General features: G+C 47.6%; 2 protein-coding genes across 2 annotated transcripts in view; one reads left to right on the top strand and one right to left on the bottom strand.

The window, feature by feature from the left end:
• Positions 1–12,747: 12,747 nt before the first annotated feature.
• LOC135806567 (uncharacterized) lies at positions 12,748–14,097 on the bottom strand. The gene has a single exon (XM_065320769.1). It carries the CDS (start codon positions 14,095–14,097, stop codon positions 12,748–12,750), a length of 1,350 nt encoding a protein of 449 aa, XP_065176841.1.
• A 1,619-nt stretch (positions 14,098–15,716) lies between these two features.
• LOC135805119 (uncharacterized) overlaps positions 15,717–20,300 on the top strand; it is a 28,880-nt gene continuing 24,296 nt past the window's right edge. Inside the window, exons 1-3 of the mRNA XM_065319118.1 lie at positions 15,717–16,020; positions 19,213–19,319; positions 19,858–20,021. Coding sequence (XP_065175190.1) covers positions 16,004–16,020; positions 19,213–19,319; positions 19,858–20,021 — 288 coding nt within the window. The 5' untranslated portion in view covers positions 15,717–16,003. The remainder of the gene's footprint in view (positions 16,021–19,212; positions 19,320–19,857; positions 20,022–20,300) is intronic.

Genomic DNA, 20,300 nt, shown 5'->3' with positions numbered 1-20,300 from the left:
TGGGGGCCAAGTTTTCCGGCGCCAGCGAGTTGTTCGTCCACCAACTAACTTTGATGAGTCTTTCTTCAACACTTCGTAGAGCAGCCGCACAAGGCCTTTCCTTTGCGTTAGGGTAGCGATCCTTCCTAGATGATGTCGCTATTCATTGTTACTTTTTACTACAATGAGTAGTGTTTCTCCGAAAATAAAGTCAGCTAGCTGCCTGGGCATTAGCCTTTGGCATTAGTACTGCCTAGGCCTAGCGCCTATAGCCAGAGTATAGGCCTAGCGCCTGGACTTGTAAAAAAATTGATTTTGCAAGTCTTCAATCATGTCTGCATGTACGCGCTATCCAATCCAGCCATGTGGCGTGAACAGATTGCTTGACGTGAAAGGTAGCGCGGCCGGGCGAGCGCGAGTCGTACGCGCTCGCGGACGTGTCTGGCACGTGAAACGAAAAGATTTTTTTGGCGGGTAGTCGGCAAAAATTAAGTGACGGTCCCTTTAGTCCTTCGCGTTTTGAAGCGCTTTTACTTCCAAATTTTGTTGCCATGGCAGCAGTGACCCGTGCCACGTGCAAAAAAAGTGCAAAAATTCTTTCCCAAAGGACTTCTTTGCTCTTGCACTACTAGTTGCAGTTTCGAGCGCGATGCACCATGTGCACAATGGGGAACAAGAAGAGCAGGTCGTGCAAGCGTCCTGCAAAGAGAAGATTCTCACTGCACCTGTCCAGGAAGCTGCTGAGGGAGTTTATGAAGCTGAAGCAGTGCCAGAGTCCGCCTCGAAGCGCAAGTTGTACGATGGCGTTCCAAAAATAAGAATACAGTGATCATAATAAAAATTAATGGATTCAACTGAGCGATAGTGAGTCGGATTCGGAGGAGAGCTTTGATGGATGTGCGCTGGCCTCGAACTCAGACAGTTGCTCCCTCGAGTGATTCCTCGTTCTCTGAGGACTTTCATGGCCCAATCGCTGAAAGTTGTGATTCAGACGCCACTGGACTTGAATTGTTTACGAAATTTGATTTTCTCTGCTTGCTCGTATAAATACTGTGGAGGTGAGCTGACCATTGCTGAAACTGCACGTTCTGGCCTTGCATTCACTGTCAGAATCACATGCTGCAATGAAGAGCCAGTGTTCAGCAGGCACCAGCCTGCCAGTGGTGGAGAAGTCAGGACGGTTTTATGAGTGCAATCGCCGCCGTGTTCTGGCATCGCGCACTCTGGGAATTGGCCATGTTGGCTGGCAATTTTTTGCGGCCTCATGAATTTGCCCCACCTGTTCAGCTATCTGCATTCCAGCGGCACCAGCGAGCATTGTGCAAGGCAGCAAGGTCAGTTGCGCAAATCAGCATGAACGAAGCAGCAGATGAACAAGACAATGGACAGGCCTAAGCATATAACTGCTGTCACCTATGATGATACGTGAATGAAGCGCGGGTTTTCCTCCCTACACGGTGCGTTTACGGCAATTGACTGGCAAGTCGGGAAGGTCCTTGACGTGCATCTAGCTTCCAAGTACTGCCATGGCTTCAGCTTGTGGTAAGCTCGCCAGGCGCATAGTGAAGTCACAGCTGACGAGTATGAGGAGTGGAAGTCGGGCCATACCCCTCTCTGCAACCGCACCTGGTTTTTTTGCAAAACGCCAGCTCATGTTGGAGGATAGTATTAGAGTGCCCAAGGCTGAGAAGAAGATGAAGCAGGAGGAAAAACAGCAAAGGAAACAAAGGAGGAGGTGCAGGAAGGGAATTGAGGAGCAGATTGTGGAAGCTGAGGGTGTCACATACGAGGCTGGTGGGTTTTAGTTGGAACAATAGTCTTAGAATCTATGAAAAAGACACCTAAATGTTTGTGCTTTTTGGCCTTTTTCTGCCTTCTTGGACATGATTGCGGCTAGTGTGTTTATTTTAGACCTATCAACCCATACATTTTTGGAATCAGTGACTTGTTGCGCAGGGATTGAACTACAATGGTGATCATAGGACCTTTTACATTGGATTTTGAGCTCCCACAGTGCCTTCTATTTTACGCGTTTTGCGCTCGCCCTGTTTTGTCTCTGCATTTGGGGTAGTAATACCTGTCAGATAGAGCTCATTGTAGTTCATTCCCTGCATAGGCATATGGACTGGGTTTTGCTGCATTTTGGAACTGTCTGTGTTGATACATCTTGCTGCAAAGTTGTCCAAAAAAATTGCTGTTTGTGCGCACCCGTAAAGAATTTGTGTAGCCCATCAATCATTACTTGGATGACCTGTAAATTCTCTCTTTGGTGCCTACATTGTGGAGCAGTATATAGTGATTGAACATAGAAAATTTGAAGGCAATCTGCCAATCCGTTTTCATGATATGCCTATTTCAATTGTATGCGGTCTGATATGGGCCGCGAAAGGTGGTGTCCCACCTTAAAGGGGAAGTTAAGGCAAAAATCAAAATTTCACCAGTTGTAGTCTTCGGGGTGCTGAGTCGAATGGTCTTGGTCCGAGAAAGCTGGGACGCTCCGTTCCTACTTGAATCCCAATCGAACTCGCGCACTTCCACCAAAACTGGGTGACTGCGCCCTACTAGATGGGGATTTGTATGCAAAATGTCACTAAAAGCGCCATTTCGTTCTTATAAAAGCACGGATGACCGCGATTGGCCCATATGTTGTAGTCTTTTGGACGCTGAGTCGACTGGTTTTGGTCCGAAAAGGCTGCGATGCAGCGTTCCTCCTTTATTCCCAATCGAACATGGTTGAACAAGCGGTCACGTGCTCCTGGGTGCCCAAATCACCTGGTCACCACGCCAGCAGGCGACAAATTTCACACCAAGGTTCAACTCGAGTTCAACTCGAGTGACAGGAGTGCACCCAAAAAAAGGTCAAACAGGCTAGCAAGTTGTACCCTGCACGGGCCTGCAAGCACGGTGACCAGGTGACTGGCGTACGCAGGAGCACGTGACCGCTTCTTCAACCATGTTCGATTGGGAATAAAGGAGGAACGCTGCATCGCAGCCTTTTCGGACCAAAACCAGTCGACTCAGCGTCCAAAAGACTACAACATATGGGCCAATCGCGGTCATCCGTGCTTTTATAAGAACGAAATGACGCTTTTAGTGACATTTTGCATACAAATCCCCATCTAGTAGGGCGCAGTCACCCAGTTTCGGTGGAAGTGCGCGAGTTCGATTGGGATTCAAGTAGGAAGGGAGCGTCTCAGCTTCCTCGGACCACGACCATTCGACTCAGCACCCCGAAGACTACAACTGGTGAAATTTTAATTTTTGCCTTAACTTCCCCTTTAAAGGGGAAGTTAAGAACGTCGTCCAGACCTGCAGATCTTGCGTCACGCTGCTCCCCTCCCAACCTTCTGAGCCGCTCCTCTCTGACAGTCGTCCGTCCAGACCGTTCGAAGATGCAGCGGCGGACCTCTTCTCCCTAGGCGGCTTTGAGTACCTGGTTCTCACCGACAAGTTTTCCGGCTGGCCATTTGTTGGGCGTTGTGGGAGGTCGGCTACCACATCTGTCACCAAACATCTCGTTAAGTGGATGTCGGATGTTGGCGTTCCTACGCGCCTCACGACGGATGGTGGGCGGCAATTCAGATCTTCAGCGTTCGCTTCGTTCTGCTCAGAGTGGTACATTTGCCACGACCCCAGCAGCCCGTACAATCCTCAGTCAAATGGCGCGGCTGAGGCGGCGGTCAAGGCCATAAAGCACTTGTTAATGAAAGTCGGCAAAGGAGACGCCTAACAGCAGTGCCTTCAGAGAAGGGTTGCTGGAGTCGTGTAACACGCCGGGTGCAGGAGGAGCAAGCCTGGCCCAGCTGCTGTTTGGAAGGCCAACGAGAACCAAGGTTCCTACACTCCCTGTAAATCTGCAGCAGTACGCTGCCCGCAGCCGCAGTGCTCCCCAGCATAGGCCTAGCAGGTCTCATCCCGGCTTGGCAAACCTCTGCTCGCTCTGCACGTAGGCGAGAAGGTATGGATCCAGAACCAGTCTTCAAAACGCTGGGATATGGAAGGAACGGTCACAAAATGCACAAGAAGAGGACGGAGCTACACGGTGCAGACGGAAACGGGGTCCAGTTTAGGGCGGAACAAACGGTTCCTCCGGCCACGTGCATACTTCAGTAGATTGACTGGGCATGCTTCTCCTGCTTTTTCCTTGTTGCTTGTGCGCTACGCTGTGATTTTCGAATTTCAGTTTCAGGATTTTCTTTGTGTTAGTGCTCCAAAGTCGCACTTAAGCCGAGGGGGGCATGTGGTGATATTATAGCACCTTTCCCGGCCTGTATGGATCTTGGCACTTAGGCTGCTAGTGCTACTGTTCGCACCCTAGGCCCTGCACTGCTGGACCTCTGGCGCCTTGCGCATAACACATTCACATGTCACCTTTCAAGCCGCCTTTCCAGCCAGCTTCCCTTTAAAAGCCATTGCGTTTCACTGATGATTCATTCTCATCTTTCGAAGAATTGGTCTGCCTTGAGCAGGACACAACACTAATGCAGAGCGTTTTTCAAGCTCGATCTCGGCGATCTTTTGTTGTTGTTGTTGTTGTTGTTGTTGTGTTTATTTCAATTCGCAAACCAAACGGGCAGATCTGCCCAATGAAAAGGTGGCGATCTACCTCGTCACGCCAATAAAATCCTCCGTGACACTGGCTACAGTCACAAGAGACGTCTCAGTAAGGTAATGAGCACGACAACACCGTCGAGATCAAGGACAAAGAGAAAACAAGACACTCACTGAAAACTGCAAAGAAGAAACGAAGCCACTGACAACTGGTTCGGTGGAGACGACGCTACTTAGTCTTTTGTTTGTCCCCAGTGGGATCGTTGCTATGCGTGTCGAAGGAACTGTGACGTCATCACTTAACAGCCCCCATTATTTGATCTGTCATTGGTCGACTCCAAGGCGACAACCACGTGACATACGGGAACGCCTAATCACAGCCCGCCGCGCGATCGATCGCGAAGCCGAAGGCGAAGGGCCAGCGCCAGGGCTGCTAGTGCTAGCTACTAGTACTACCGTACTGGCAATATATGTTGCCGCAGTGAGGCCATGAAGCGTTACATTGGCACATGTTTGCCGCACGCAGGGCGTTACATGCAAAGTCGCACAGGAGCCGCTACGTTACTACACAGGTTTCTATATTGCCGCAGTCCTTTTTTTGCTATTGCCGCATCACTTTTTTGCTATTGCCGCATCATTTTTTTGCTTTTGCCGCATCATTTTTTTCTTTTCATCCACATTGAAGGCACAGAAATTCAGTTGCTATCCAACTGTTACAAACCCGACGGCAAAGAGCGACAACGATATCAATAGAAGACTATATTTTAACTATCAGAGTGATCTGTTCACAAAAAGATCATCAAAGGGAAAGTGACATAGGGGAAGAGCGCTTCCTCCAAAAACTACTTTTCACGACGCGGTACACGTGCTTTCACAGTTTTCAGCCTTTTTTTGCAGTGCAAACTGCAATGAAAAGATCGCCGCACCCCGCCGGACGCGCGTTACGAACTCAACGAAAATTTGTCGCACTAGCCTGGTCGCGCGTTACGCCGCACCCCCCTGCGTTACGCGTTACGCGGCAACATAATTATACATGTATTGCCAGTACGGTAGTAGTAGTACTACTAGTATCCTGTCCTACTTACCTACAATCATGATGATTGTAGTCATTGACTTCCTACGCAGCTAGCTAGCTGCATGACAATTATTTGAAAGCTATAAAGAGCGCCTGCGCGCGCTTTTCTTTTCTTTATCTTCTGTTGATGCAAAGACTAGCGTAACATAGTCATTGACATTGACCTGAGTCATTGTACTAGTACATGTAATTATTTGTAGTTTGCAGTGAACATTTCGCCTTTTCCACGTTTCATTCCTCGTGCTTCTCTGTACAGACTGTAGTTCCTCTTTAGATTGGAGTGTTGGCAGGTGTAGGTTAGCAAACTGGCAAGTCTGCTGCAAGCCAGTGGCTGATACAAGAAAGATGCGTTATGAGCGCCTGAATCTCAGGAAGCATGTGTTGGATTTGCAACGACTACGTTTTCGCCGAGTTTCGAACCAGGCAGTGAATCATAGCGAGCAACAACATGTGCAATACGCCATCACATTAGATGCAAGCCTAGTGTCTGTGGTGAAAGAAGACGACGGCAGCCTGACATGTAGCAGTGAAGATCATACAATTATTCGTGACTTTCTGCGAAAATCAGTGTGCAGTGGAAATGTGGAGACAGTTGAAGCACTCTTCCGGACGATTGACACTGCTGCGACTGCTGAACAGCCCGATGGTCGCTCAGTGTCATTTGCTATTGAGTGTTCTGAAGGCTATGGTAACGGACCAACGACTTCGCCTTGTCGGCTACGAATGATTGTAGACGTCCCTTCACAACTGTCACCAAAGGCCAAGAGACGTCCAACTGACACGGAGATGTTAAGTTGTGCAGCAAAGGCCGAGAGAGAAAGCTGCATGAGTGCCAGAAGCGATGACTGTGCTTTGGTAAACAAGCAACCAAATGGACGTACCACACTTTCAAGAACAAAACTTATCAACAATGTATACAAATGTCAATATGCCTTCACAACTATCAAAGCAACTCTTGTGCACTATGCTATTCTGGCTGAGTGTATGGAGATGATAACCTGTCTTGTGAACTGGGGTGCAGATGTGTCAACTACGCTCATGTCAAGAGTTCTCTCAAAGAGAAAAGCTAAGAGACGCTTTCTAGTGGAGCTCAGCTCCTTGTCATTGGCAGTTCACTTGCGGCTGCCTAGAGTGGTGGAACAGCTGCTGTCATTGGGCGAGTCACCTCATCACACCTCACTCCAAATTAACGAGGAATTGGAATTACCTTGCAGTGTGTGTGATAATCGTGATATGTCTTCACGACATGCATGTCAGTTTGATGACCTATCATGCCGCGATATTGCAGAAGAGGACAGAGATATGTGCCTGGCTCTGTGGTCCTGTCCATGCTACCCACCACCTGCATCTACCGTGTTCAAGTATAGTGATGGTTACTTGAATCGCAAGTTACTGCTTCCCTACTACCGCTGGGATACAGAGTGTGCAGAGCTGAACACCAGTGTATGGATCAATTCTTTCCAACTGCCTCCGGGATTTTCTCCGGGCTGGTTGAAAGAGTTCTTGGCTACACCTTGTCACACAGAGGACGAGATTGTTTGCAAGAAGTTCTTCTGTGCATTGCTGCTGCAGCGGATAATGATTTTCGACGCCTTTGATTTTTTGTCCGGTTCCGAGGAGGAAGAGGAGCCTATCAAAGAAGAAATTGCTAGCATGATTCTGTCCCTCATGGAGCACGGTGCTGAACCATCCGGTCTATCGGCGCTTGAAGCTGAAAATCTGTGTAACGACTGGTTGCAAGTCAAGCAAAGCGAGCTGCAGTTTCGCAAAACGACACGTCAACCATTCAACTTTGTGCCTCAAGCAGAAGTAAGTAGAGGAGCAGGTCCTGAGTTTCTGGTGTTTGCTGATTGTGTGGACAGGGCATGGATAAGACAGCACCTACCCCAGGCTACATTAGACATTACTACGCGTGATGCTCAGGCATACTTATCATATGCAACACCACCAGCTGTATGTAGAATGCTGCAATTGCCAGAAATAGGTCCCTTTGATAAGGTAGTGAAGCTTCTGGTAAAGGCCGGTGGCATACCGGGAATTCAGTCAGCAAGCGACATACCACGCGTGGATGGCGTTTTCCACAACGGGCCGTCATGTCAGTGTGAAGGAGTGGTATTATCAGAGGCGCAGCGCAAGGTAAGCGTTAAGGATCTTGTCAGACCAGCACCTCAGCCACGCTCAATATCGCAATTGTCCCGCTCCGCCGTCATCAATGCTTGCCAATGGTACGGTCCTGCTGCAGCTATTACCAAGCTCGAAACACCGCCACTTCTCCGTCGCATTCTTCAGTTCGATGTCATGGCGAAGGTTTAGACATTAGGAGAGCGTATGACATGATCGCCAGGAGAACCATATCAACTATACCACTGGCTGCTGACCCAGTGTGTGCAAGGACCAGTGACACAGCCTCTGTGTGGACCAGATCCCATTGTGTGTGGACCAGTGACCCAGTGTGTGTAGGGCATTGCCTGTTATATGTGGACCAGTGTCCCAGTGCATGTGTGGACCAGTGACCCAATTAATATTAGTGTAGCAGCAAAATTAATGAGCTTCCGTCTATACATCAGGCCGATGTGGAAAATACATTCAATGCTTTACTCTTTGCTGACTTTAGCACAGCTATCTACTCGCTCTCCGTGCTGATCCCATTGCTAAGCTTGCTTTGATAATTATACTTGATTATGCTAACTGCATTTGCCTTACGACTACACTTTTCACGTCCCTTTTTAGTACGATCGAGCCTTGTTCTCTTCAGGCCGCTTTCACATCCGTTTGATTGGAGTTAGTTCTCAAGAGTTCAATCTAAGTCCGGTTGTGACTAGTGTGTGTGTGTGTGTGTGTGTGTGCGCGTGTGTGGGCATCGGCGGCTAATGCTAGCATTATAAGTAGCATTATATGCTTGTTTTAGTATTATATAAAACTAGCACTGACGAGCAGCGGCGTATCTGCAAGAAACTCAGTGGCAGTATGGTTGCTTTTAATGCCAGCTACTGAACTAGCAGACGAGCGAAAACTGGTCACACGTGCTGTCTGCAGAGAGGCGTGGTGTCTCCAACATAATCTGAATCATGGGGCCCCATCAATTCCCAGCTAGCTAACAACATTGTACTTGAGTGCACCCAGCACTGCTACACTCTACACCTTATTATGTTATGCACACGTAGTTCAACATGGCATGCTTATCCAATAGGCGCCGGATAATCTCGCAACAGTGATGATTGTGTTGTTGCCCTTTTCAAAAATGCTACAATGTAGCATTTTGAAAGAAGTCATGTTGCAAGCCAGGTGGTTGGGGTAGTCAGTTCCCACCGCTGCTGCACTGCCTTCTAGGTTTCACATGATTCCTAGTGAAGCTGTAAGCTTCACCGCCTATATGGCTATGTTCCTCATTTCGAGACAAGGTTATAATTATCAGTCACCTTAGTCGATCTTCCTTCCACTGTAGAGTTCGTGATTTAGCGGAAGCGTCCAGGTATGGATGATGGCGGATGTAGTTCTGATGGCGACAAGTCCGATGACAATTATTATTACTTCAGCATAATAAAACGGTTCAAAATGTGTCAGAGTCAGAACAGTCGGATGAAAGTGAACCAGAAAATTTGCCAAAATCGAAAGGATCTTGAATATCGCGCTCAAGATCATTTGAGCGGACCTGACAGCCAACACAAACCAGGACAAGAGTGAGTCCAGGACAATCTATGAAGGTTTTGCTTATCAGCTCTGCCGCTAGAGTTACGGAGTTCCCTCAAGAGTACCTGACCATTTCACAACACCATAATGCTTCGAAGCGACATTGCCGCAGTGAGCAGCAGAAGGTGAAATGATCCATCAAACAACTTGATCCGTCTCATTTAAAGGGGAAGTTAAGGCTAAAATCAAAATTTCACCAGTTGTAGTCTTCGGGGTGCTGAGTCGAATGGTCGTGGTCCGAGGAAGCTGAGACGCTCCCTTCCTACTTTAATCCCAATCGAACTCGCGCACTTCCACCGAAACTGGGTGACTGCGCCCTACTAGATGGGGATTTGTATGCAAAATGTCACTAAAAGCGCCATGCCGTTCTTATTAGGGGTCAAAGGGGTGTTCCGGGTACCCGCCCGTTAATCTCCGGTACCGTTAGTAAAAGGGTACCCGTTTGGATTTCGATGATCTAAACAGTACGACACAACACTGCTTAGATCGATCATTCCAGGCGGCAGTCAATTATTTACAGCTCCTGGATGGATGTCTGCATTGCTGTTGCATTTTCGCCCCTAGTATATCTACTACCGTACTGGCAATATATGTTGCCGCGTAACGCGTAACGCAGGGGGGTGCGGCGTAACGCGCGACCAGGCTAGTGCGACAAATTTTCGTTGAGTTCGTAACGCGCGTCCGGCGGGGTGCGGCGATCTTTTCATTGCAAAAAAGGCTGAAAACTGTGAAAGTACGTGTACCGCGTGGTGAAAAGTTCAAAACTGGACGCAGCAGGAAGTCCTGCAATAGCAAAAAAAGGACTGCGGCAATATAGAAACCTGTGTAACGGCTCCTGTGCGACTTTGCATGTAACGCCCTGCGTGCGGCAAACATGTGCCAATGTAACGCTTCATGGCCTCACTGCGGCAACATATATTGCCAGTACGGTAGTACCTCTACAACTATCAGACACAAATCAATTTGCGAATCATAATGTGATATCAAGAGTACATAACCAGTGCCACTGGTTATGTACTCTTGGTGATGTCAAAATGCAACCTGAGGACAGATGAATTAAAATCATGATTTATGTGAAACTGGCGCAAAAATTGAACATGGCTGCTAAAGGGTACCCGTTAACCCGCCCCTTAAGAAAATTACCCGTTCGTTAGCTAAAGGTACACCCGTTTGACCCCTAGTTCTTATAAAAGCACGGATGGCCGTGATTGGCCCATATGTTGTAGTCTTTTGGACGCTGACTCGACTGGTTTTGGTCCGAAAAGGCTGCGATGCAGCGTTCCTCCTTTATTCCCAATCGAACATGGTTGAACAAGCGGTCACGTGCTCCTGCGTACACCAGTCACCTGGTCACCGTGCCTGCAGGGTACAACTTACTAGCCTGTGACCATTTTTGGGTGCAGTCCTGTCACTCGAGTTGAACTCGAGTTGAACCTTGGTGTGAAAGTCGTCGCCTGCTGGCGTGGTGACCAGGTGATTTAGGCACCCAGGAGCACGTGACCGCTTGTTCAACCATGTTCGATTGGGAATAAAGGAGGAACAATGCATCGCAGCCATTTCTCACCTTCTGCTGCTTACTGCGGCAATGTCGCTTCGAAGCATTGTGGCGTTGTGAAATGGTCAGGTACTGTTGAGGGAACTCCGTAACTCTAGCGGCAGAGCTGATAAAGCAAAACCTCCATAGATTGTCCTGGACTCACCCAGTTTCGGCCGGGAAGTGCGCGAGTTCGATTGGGATTAAAGTAGGAAGGGAGCGTCTCAGCATTCTCGGACCAAGACCATTCGACTCAGCACCCCGAGGACTACAACTGGTGAAATTTTGATTCAGCCTTAACTTCCCCTTTAAGGGCGCGTTCAGACTACCGATAAAAAGTGACGGAATGGAAAAGTTGGCAAGGTGATTTGATCACGTGACGTTACTGGCACGTTACCGGCGGGAAAGTTTTACTGGCGCGTCTTCTGCGCTGGGAACAGGTTGCCGGCAGTAAAAAAGTGGAGCACGTGCTAGTTTGGACTCTTGTCTACCACGCACTTCTGCGGTTTCGACTCCTCTATGGTGTGTGACTATTTTAGTATTTCCCCGGACTGTGACTCGACTCTATTCAGCACCAGTGTTTTCACGATGCCGAAGTCACTATTTGACCAGGGCATGGAGAAGGAGATCATGCGCCTATACGTGGAAGTCTTTGCTGGTTCGTCAGGCAAAACATTGACCACTGTAGAGAAGCAAACTATGATAGCGGACAAGCTGAACGACATGGGGAAGCTTGTGGGGTGGCCTACTGTCACAGCATCAAATGTGGAGCATAAGATAGATTCCGTTCGAAGGAAGGGCAAGAAGATGTACCGGACATTTAGGCTGAAAACCCGCACAGGTGCTCCTGTGGAAAGTGATTTCGACCTCAAGGTAATCATGAATGATTATGTGTCTTACATTTATCATAATTATTTATTTCATCCTCCTACATGTACATGTGTACTACTGACGATGTACTCCTGCATATCTCAGGGACTGTTGACATGCATGAGTGTGTGGGTTTGTATACACTCCTATGCGTACTGCAAATGACATGCAAATGACATGCATATTTATTTCGTGCTGCTCCCGCGTTCTTGCAGGCTGCGTACAAAGATTGGGCGAATTTCCCTCAATATCATTCCCTCTTCTTCAAGAATCAGTCTTTTGGACCAGGCGGGAACAATGTAGATACTGCTATCAGCGGCGAAGGAGCAGAAGAAGCCCAGGCAGAAGCTCCACCAGCCCCACCAGCCCCTGTCACACCAGTGCAAGTAAACATGCCTGGTGTCGGACAGAAAACTCCGCATGGTGACTCTGATTCGGAATCAGATCTGGAGCCGGGCAGGAAGCAAAGTCGAAAGACCACACGCAAGCGGCCAGCATCAACAGACAATTCATTCGCAGCCATCCAGTTGGAAATGCGCAAGGAAGAAATAGCAGCAGAGGAAAGAAGAGTGTTGGCGCAGCAGGAGTTCCAGCTGCGTATTGAGACACAGAGAGAAGAAGCCGAAGACCGACGAGAGAGAGAACGCAGACAGTATGAGGAAGCCAAAGCAAGAGAACAGAGAGAATACGATGAAGCCAAAGCAAAAGAGAATAGAGAGTACGAGGAGAAGAAAGAAGAACAGAGAGAAAAGAGAGCTGCTGGCGTCAGGCAGTCAGAGAAGGAATTCAACGCATCCCTGCTTGTGAAGCTGTTCTCAAAATAAACTCCCTGCATGATGTCACATACTCCTCGCCTTGTCAGGTGTGTCTTGTTTTTCTCCTTCTAGTTCTACACTTTTATTCTGCACCTGCGAGCAAGTGCACAAAGAATGATGATGATAGTATTGCATTGACCAAACTAACGTGATAGCCTGCAGTAGCAGTTACGTTGTGAACTTGCATGGTTTGGATTGTAATAGTAACTACTATACAGTACTACAGTCTGCTATCACAGCATTGAAGAGATTGCAAAGCGGACATCGCCCCCGCCAGGTAGATCTGCAGGTGCCGCTGGTGGCAATTCTGGTCCTATGCGAATGTAATTTGCTTCGTCGGCATTCCATGTCGTACTGTACTTGCAATTGGCTCTCTGGCAGATATTGTGGAGAGCTGCACAGACCAATGCAACGTCTCTCATAAAAGCCGGGTCTCGGATGAAATTCTCAATGAGAACATGCCAACGCCCTTTATAGAAGCCAAACGCGTTCTCAATTTTCTGTCGGGATGATATCAGTGCCTTGTTGAACCTTGTCTGGTGTTGGAAGCGTGCCTGGTCGTAGCACTTCATCAGTTGAGGCTCCAGAGGGAACGCACTGTCACCTATCAAATAGGGACGAACAGTGGTGCCATCAAAGTTGCGGTGCAAATCTTGGAGCCACCGGCCACCAACAATACGTCGGCGCAGAGAGCTTTCTGCGTAGCTGAAAGCATCTCCCACGCAACCAGCTCTGCCGACATCCACGAAAGTGAATTGGCAGCGGTGATCGCACACTGCCAACATATGAATTGCTATAAAGTTTTTATAGCACCAATAGTTGTCTCCCCAGAGAGCAGGCTTCTTGATATGCACAAAAGTACCATCGATCGCACCAGCACACATGGGCAGCTGAGCTAGATCACTGAAGCCAGCGATGACGTCCTCCAGCTCCCTACCAGAAGGGAACTTGATGGCTGCTGGTACCAGGATGTTTTTAAAAACACTGACTGCAGCATGCACAATATCATGGGCAGTTGACGCCCCAATGCAATACAGCTCGCCTAGCTGGTCAAACGTAAGACCATGCGCAAGCCAGTGCATACAAATTGCCAGGCGCTTGGCAGGGGGTACAGGTGTCCGAAACCTAGTTGACTCTTGCTGTAGGTCATTGCAGGTTTGACGGAGCAGGAACTCAAACGTCCGACAGTCTACTCTGTATGTGCGCAAATAACGCATGTCCAAATAGTCGTCAGCGTCTCCTGGCATCCCAAATTCGTCCGCAATGCGATGCCATTGCTTCACTTTGGTCTCCCAGAAACCCAGTTGGCCACCAGTGTGGTGAATTGACCACCAGCGCCGCTCTCGCCTCATGGACGAGGCAGCATCCTCCGCTGCAAGAAGAAGAAGAACGTCATGGCGTGAAGATCGGCGAGAAACTTGAAGATTCACACTATCGTGGCTTCGCAGGGAGCGATACCTGGACTGAACACTACGGACAGGTCGATGCACGTGGGCTTGCAACAGTCTACTTCGGGCAGAGTCACCCTCTTCTCTACCACTACTTTGCTGCAAAAGAGAAAGGCCAGCGAACATAGCAGCCATACTCTACTGGAGGGAGGGGAAATTCAGACGACTCAATAACTTTTAGAACTTAGCTGTGCGATGGAAACTTATACACTGTATTTGAACTTCACGGGCCGCTATATACCTATGCGCCACGTCACTGCAAAAGAGAAAGACCAGCGAACATAGCAGCCATACTCTACTGGAGGAATATTCAGACGACTCAATACTATAATAACTAACTTCTAGAACTTAGCTGTGCGATGTGAACTAATACACACTGTATTTGAACTTCGCGGGCCGCTATATACCTAGTACCTATGCACGATTCGGCAAAAAAAACTTTTCCAAACTGCCCCGCACGGACGCCATATTGGTTGGCATGGCAAAAGATGCTCGGGCTGTCAGTAGGGGGAAATCCCTTTTCGGTGCCGCGGTGAGAGCTGCACAAGTTTACCGGTAGTGTGAATGCCGTTCACGGTTTGACGGGGTTCACGGTTTGACGGGGTTAACGGTAGTCTGAACGCGCCCAAAGCAGCACCAGGAGAGGGATAGTGAACAGATAGACGAAACAAGCCACACCAATCCGCTTACAAGGTTGCTGCAGCTGATGCTCCCAATGATGTTGATCAGGGAGTAGTACAATACGCGGTATTGTACTACTCTCTGATGTCCATTTGCTTTGAGTTCTTTACATTTTAAATTTGTTTTGGGTTTTAGTTGCATTGCTATTATGCATTGCTATTATTGATCAGTATGGTATTCTTGCCCGTACAAGAGGCTTGAGTAAAAAGTTAAAAAAAAAACTACATGTACTCCCTGATGTTGCAACGTTATCATCTGGCATGGGGGAAATATCAACATAACCACCTCAGCAGAAGGCTGTACTCACCTCATCTGCAGCTCCTGAATGCGTATTCTTCTCCTCGAGTCGGCAATGTCATACCGCTAGCAACTAAGGGTGCGCTCTCGGAAAAGTTGGAGACTCTCCGAAAAGTTCGAGAGCTGTTCTTATATCCTCTCCGACTTTTACTTAGGAGGCTCTCCAAAATATAAAGCTCTCCGAGCTCTCCAAGCTTCAGAGGTGGTTGAAACTTGGAGATTCCCGCGGTTTGGGATCAGCGCATGCGAACTACGACTAAAAGCCACGTGTTCATCATGAGTATACGCATTTTCCTTTTCGCATACGCACACATTTTTTTTTTACACGTGCATTACTACATTCATCATTCAAGATCGCGGCCCCTTTGGCGCTTCATTTTGATGTGCAAAATATCTCCTTCGAGACCCGTTCTTGAGTAAATCCCAGTTTCTTCGACTTCTCTTTTCTTCTTCTTCTAGAAGCTAGAGAATATAAGAACGCACCCTAACTTACATGCACGTACTGACATAGTCATTCAGTGGAACAAAAATTCACAGACCGAAAAAATCCCATTCAGTGATTCACCTTCACTGCATCCATGTTTTCCGGCTGCAGCGGATTTTGAACTCTCTCTAGCTCTGCTCTACATATAATTATATTATGTAGATCTACAGCACTAGTGGGTAGTGCATGCTGTAGATCTACTAGGCCACGTGATCACGATAACTAAAGGCGCGAGATTCCAAAAATCGTCAGCGGCCATGCACGGCCACTTTCACATCGATCACGCGGCCACAACTCGTCGGTTTTGTACTGAGCTGATTTGGTTGTCTGATCGATCGATTCGACCGAAACTACTTTGTAGTTATGTCTTGATCCCGGAGCCTCGGAGTCGGAGGTACTTACCGTTTTCTTCCACGAAGATGCCTTGGCCATATTGATCTGCTCTGGTGACTGACGTTGGATAATCAGAATACAAGTACAGGAGATACATTTAGGCCGTAGTGATGAGGGAGAGCATAAGTAATTTTTCTCCAACTACAACTTTTCGTTGATGTCCTGCATTGAAATATCCGTCATACAATGAATAGCAGTCTCAGGTAGGTGTTTATGAACTTTCAGTACTTTATAGAGAAGATCATCTTGCAATTTTAATAGAAGTTACTAAAAAATAGTTAGTGTTACTCTTTTTGGTTTAGTGCCAGTCCAGTCGTCCCCCTCAATCCAGCATTTTATAAACCAGAACCTCCCATGAGTATAACCAAGAGTAGATAAACAGGAGTGTGCAACTCCGGATCTCTCCTGCACAATCTGCAGATACGGCGGAATTTTTTGTTCACGTCACCTTTTTTCAGAGAAAGGCGCATTATGCCGCAGAGCAGTGTGAGAGCACGTGCTGGGCACCGACTTTGTAGTGCAAATGCGGCCAAGTGCACGAGGGAAAAATTTGCAAAAGACTCGCAGCGCGTGCGTCGTCGAAAAGATTACGTCAACAAAAAATTCCGCCGTGGGCCAACCCATCCCGAGTTGCACACTCTTGTTTATCTACTCTTGGCATTACCCAGCACACCCTATAAAGCAGCATAATTTGCAGCAGCCAAAATGTCATTTTCATGCCCGCTGCACCAATAGATTTGTTAACCTTTTGAGCCCGGGCCCATTGAAAACCTCTGCCACGCAGTAAAAAAATTTAATTCACTCTATGTGACCAAACTTGATTTCAAACGATTCTTTCATGTATCCTGAGCACAGAACTGTTTTCGTTTTGAAAATACGACAAAGATTACAAAAGTTATGACCGTTTTCATAAGGTAGTTATACGCGAAATTGGTATTTGGAAATGTATGCACGCGCATGTAACTCCAGTTCAAACTTGCGGAGCGACTCGCACTTTTTTTTACGGTACGCGTACATACTAGGAGTCCTCTGTGCAGCGGTACAGCTCGACGCCACGCCACGGAAGAAACGCGGGATCGATGTAGTTCCGCACTGACTCGTGACGTCCTAGAACGTCACGCGTGTCACAGTGGCAGTGGTCATGACGTGTCAGAACGTCACGCGTGCTCAAAAGGTTAACAGCAACCTCCCTAATCCAGCAGAATTTCAGTAGCACAAAGGGTGTATTGCGCTACAAAGCTTTCGCTCAGTTCTTCTAGACTGGCGTGCGCGTGGGCAGCGTCAATGCATGTGCTACATTAAAAAAGATTTGGAAACCCTTCCTGTAATGCTGTTTATATCAGCTTTTTTACATTGTATAAGGCGTTCGATGATGGCGAAATGCCGAAATGTTACTAAAATTGAAAAATGGATGTGAATTGAAAACTATGTTCAGTGTTTTGCAGAGTTATGGGAATGAGCTTGTCAGCTTCAATGTCTTCTAAATGAAACTGCAAGAAGCCTCTCCCTTACTTCTGAGTTTACATTGTATGTACAGTTTGAGCGATTCGTTGCAGAAAATCGCTGCTGGAGACGGAATTCAAGTGCCGGATTAAAGCGTATTAGAGAGGGACGACTGCACATAGATTATAATATAGAATAGAAAGTCACATAGTGGAGAGAGAGAGAGAGAGAGAGAGAGAGACAGAGTCAGAGTCAGAGACAGAGAGAGAGAGACAGAGAGAGACAGACAGACAGAGAAGAGAGAGAGAGAGAGAGAGAGAGAGAGAGAGAGAGAGAGAGAGAGAGAGACAGAGAGAGAGACAGAGAGAGAGACAGAGAGAGAGACAGAGAGAGAGAGAGAAAGAGAGAGAGAGAGAGAGAGAGAGAGAGAGAGAGAGAGAGAGAGAGAGAGAAAGAGAGAGAGAGATAGATAGATAGAGAGAGAGAGAAGGAGAGACAGAGAGAGGAATCTGTGTAGCAACTGAATGATTATCACGATCGTTCAGTCAACTGGTGGCGGGGGAGCGAGGTGATTAGGGGGAAGCACGGCGCAAACTGTAGGTGTAGGCAATACCCGTATTATCTCTAATATAAGCACGGTCCTTTATTTTTTCAATGTACCTCCGCCCAGTGCTATTAATGGAGACGTTGCTTTATTGGAGACTGTTCCATTAATATTTCAACCTCATTTCAGAGGTTGGTGCACCGCGCGCGATCGCGCAACTGACCATGATAACATGTACATGTTCATGCAATGTGCGTACATATACTACCGTATGGTGTCCTTTATTGGAAGCCCAGGTGGTTTTCAGAGCACTTCACAGTGAGCACTTCACAGTGTGCTTATAATGGAGACTGAGCACTTTATTTTTTGAATGCCGCCCCAAGGTGTTCTATTATTGGAGACGTGCTATTATTGGAGACTGTGCTTATATTAGAGATAATACGGTTAGTCTTGACTGTCTAGTATAATCAGACTTCAACTCCCTCACTCCCCTGTACGTTCGGCTGCCTGTTTTTGACCACCAGTTGAGTCGCTTGACTGATTAACATGACTTTTAAAACATGTGATACTGTGAGTAGCAACACCCCCCCCCCCCTCTCCCTCTCTCTCTCTCTCTCTCTCTCTCTCTCTCTCTCTCTCTCTCCCTCTCTCTCTCTCTCTCTCTCTCTCTCTCTCTCTCTCTCTCTCTCTCTCTCTCTCTCTCTCTCTCTCTCTCTCTCTCTCTCTCTCTCTCTCTCTCTCTCTCTTCCTCTACTGTGTGGAAAGCTCTGCCTTTTTTTGCGGGCAATTGAGCAGCCTACTTGCCTGCAAGTAGCAAGTCTTATAATTGGTGAGTTTCTGCTACACGGAACTACGTACCAAACTCCGTGTCAACTGCAGTGAAGCTTGACACCGATTTTTCGTACGTTGCGCCGGTTCTGCTGTGTGTGGCATGCTCGTAGCATGCTCGAACTTCCCACCACATATACTCTGTGTGCTCAGTCTTCACACGGAGACGGTATGAAAAAAATCCGTGTGAAACTTGATCTCGAAACCGCGACGATGTTTCCATGCGTACTTTGGTACGTTTTACCGCGTAGCAGAAACTCACATTTATGATACACGTCATCCGATTGACAAGCCAAGAGGCCCTCCTTTCCGACAGTCACTCTGGGATCAGAGTGTGAAAGGATACTAGTAGTGGTCCGCGCTCGATAGGTAGACTGGGTAATTATGATATCATATTTGGGAAGCTTGATGTTCAATCTGTAGTAATCATGTCCAATTGTTCGTTTTTCAGGCAAGATTGGATTTAAAAAATAAATAACGTTATGCTTGCAAGGCTGGGGTGGGCATCGTTGGAAAAACAAAGTGTGTGCGTGGGTACCTATAATACTATGTGCCTGCGCCTCTACTCTTGTTGATGCAGCCAAGGTCGTTTGCCCTTCAAGCGGATCACGCCGGCCATATTCTCTGCTGGTAAATTTCACGATGAAGATGAGGACGACGACTTTGAGGACGCTCCACTTCGAAAAGGTTCGATCTGAAATACAACGTACTAGTAGTCATGGTATTGACATGATCCTGTGTGTGCCTGGGGGGGGGGGGGGGGGGGGGGCTGACTTACTGGGCCTGACGTACTGGGCCTGACTCACTAACAACGACGAAAGTACCGTATGGGGCTTTGCGGCGGAAGAGGTGCCTGTGCATGCGGAATGGCGAGGAAGTACTTCAAAGCATGAGAAGTAAATGGAGAGAAGGGCCGTTTCTTCTGTAGACCCAATTTCCTTTATTTCACCAAGTAGTGAAAATTAAGCATAGGTACTATCAAGAGTACATGAAATCCAGAGTGTCGGGTCAGTGGACTGTATGTTAGCTTGGATAGTTTTACGCATCACGTGAAGCAGTCACTCGCCTCCTCATTGTCATTGAATGCAGCATCTGCTGTTCATGTTTGTTTGGCGTTAGCTGATCTAGACCTCATTAGTTTTTGTCGATTTGTCAACTAGTTTGGACGAGTTAGGCATGTGACTTTTTAAAATTATGTTGAATTTCTTCCTCCTGTTTTTGTTAGGAGTTTCACCTCATGCTAACCCTGCCAAGCGACTATGCTCCACTCCTGCTCCCACTTCGGCCTCATCTGTAGCCAGAACACCCATCGATCCGTGTGCCCGGTTTCAGCCACTTGCCTCTGATTCACGCTCATCCTCTGGGAAGCGATTGCAAAAGCAAGTACCGGTAAGAGTTGTGTTCTTGTGTAAGAGTGCTTGATGTTGCTCCTCTTGGCTGCCATATGTTTGACTTCAGTCTTCCATCAAACAGTGGTAGTTGAATGCAGTAAGTAGAGACCTTTCCCTTTGTTATGCGAGTGCGGGACGAGCACGAGACGAATGCTTATCTGTTACCTGTGTTTGTGCGCTGGTAAAAGCTTGTTGATACAAGTAAATGCACTTACTTGTTCATTTGCTGGCTACTCTTAGTGGAGCTTTGTCTCTCACTCGTTTTGTCGCAGAATGT

This window comes from Sycon ciliatum, chromosome 1 (genome assembly GCF_964019385.1).
Source record: "Sycon ciliatum chromosome 1, ocSycCili1.1, whole genome shotgun sequence".
In the NCBI taxonomy this organism is placed as follows: Eukaryota; Metazoa; Porifera; class Calcarea; order Leucosolenida; family Sycettidae; genus Sycon; species Sycon ciliatum.
Note: the sequence above shows the minus strand (reverse complement) of the source record. Positions and strands in the feature narration are given on the sequence as shown.

What these genes read in the sequence shown, in the direction of transcription:
- LOC135806567 (XM_065320769.1), bottom strand. Translation starts at nt 14,097, where the DNA reads ATGGCTGCTATGTTCGCTGGCCTTTCTCTTTTGCAGCAAAGTAGTGGT.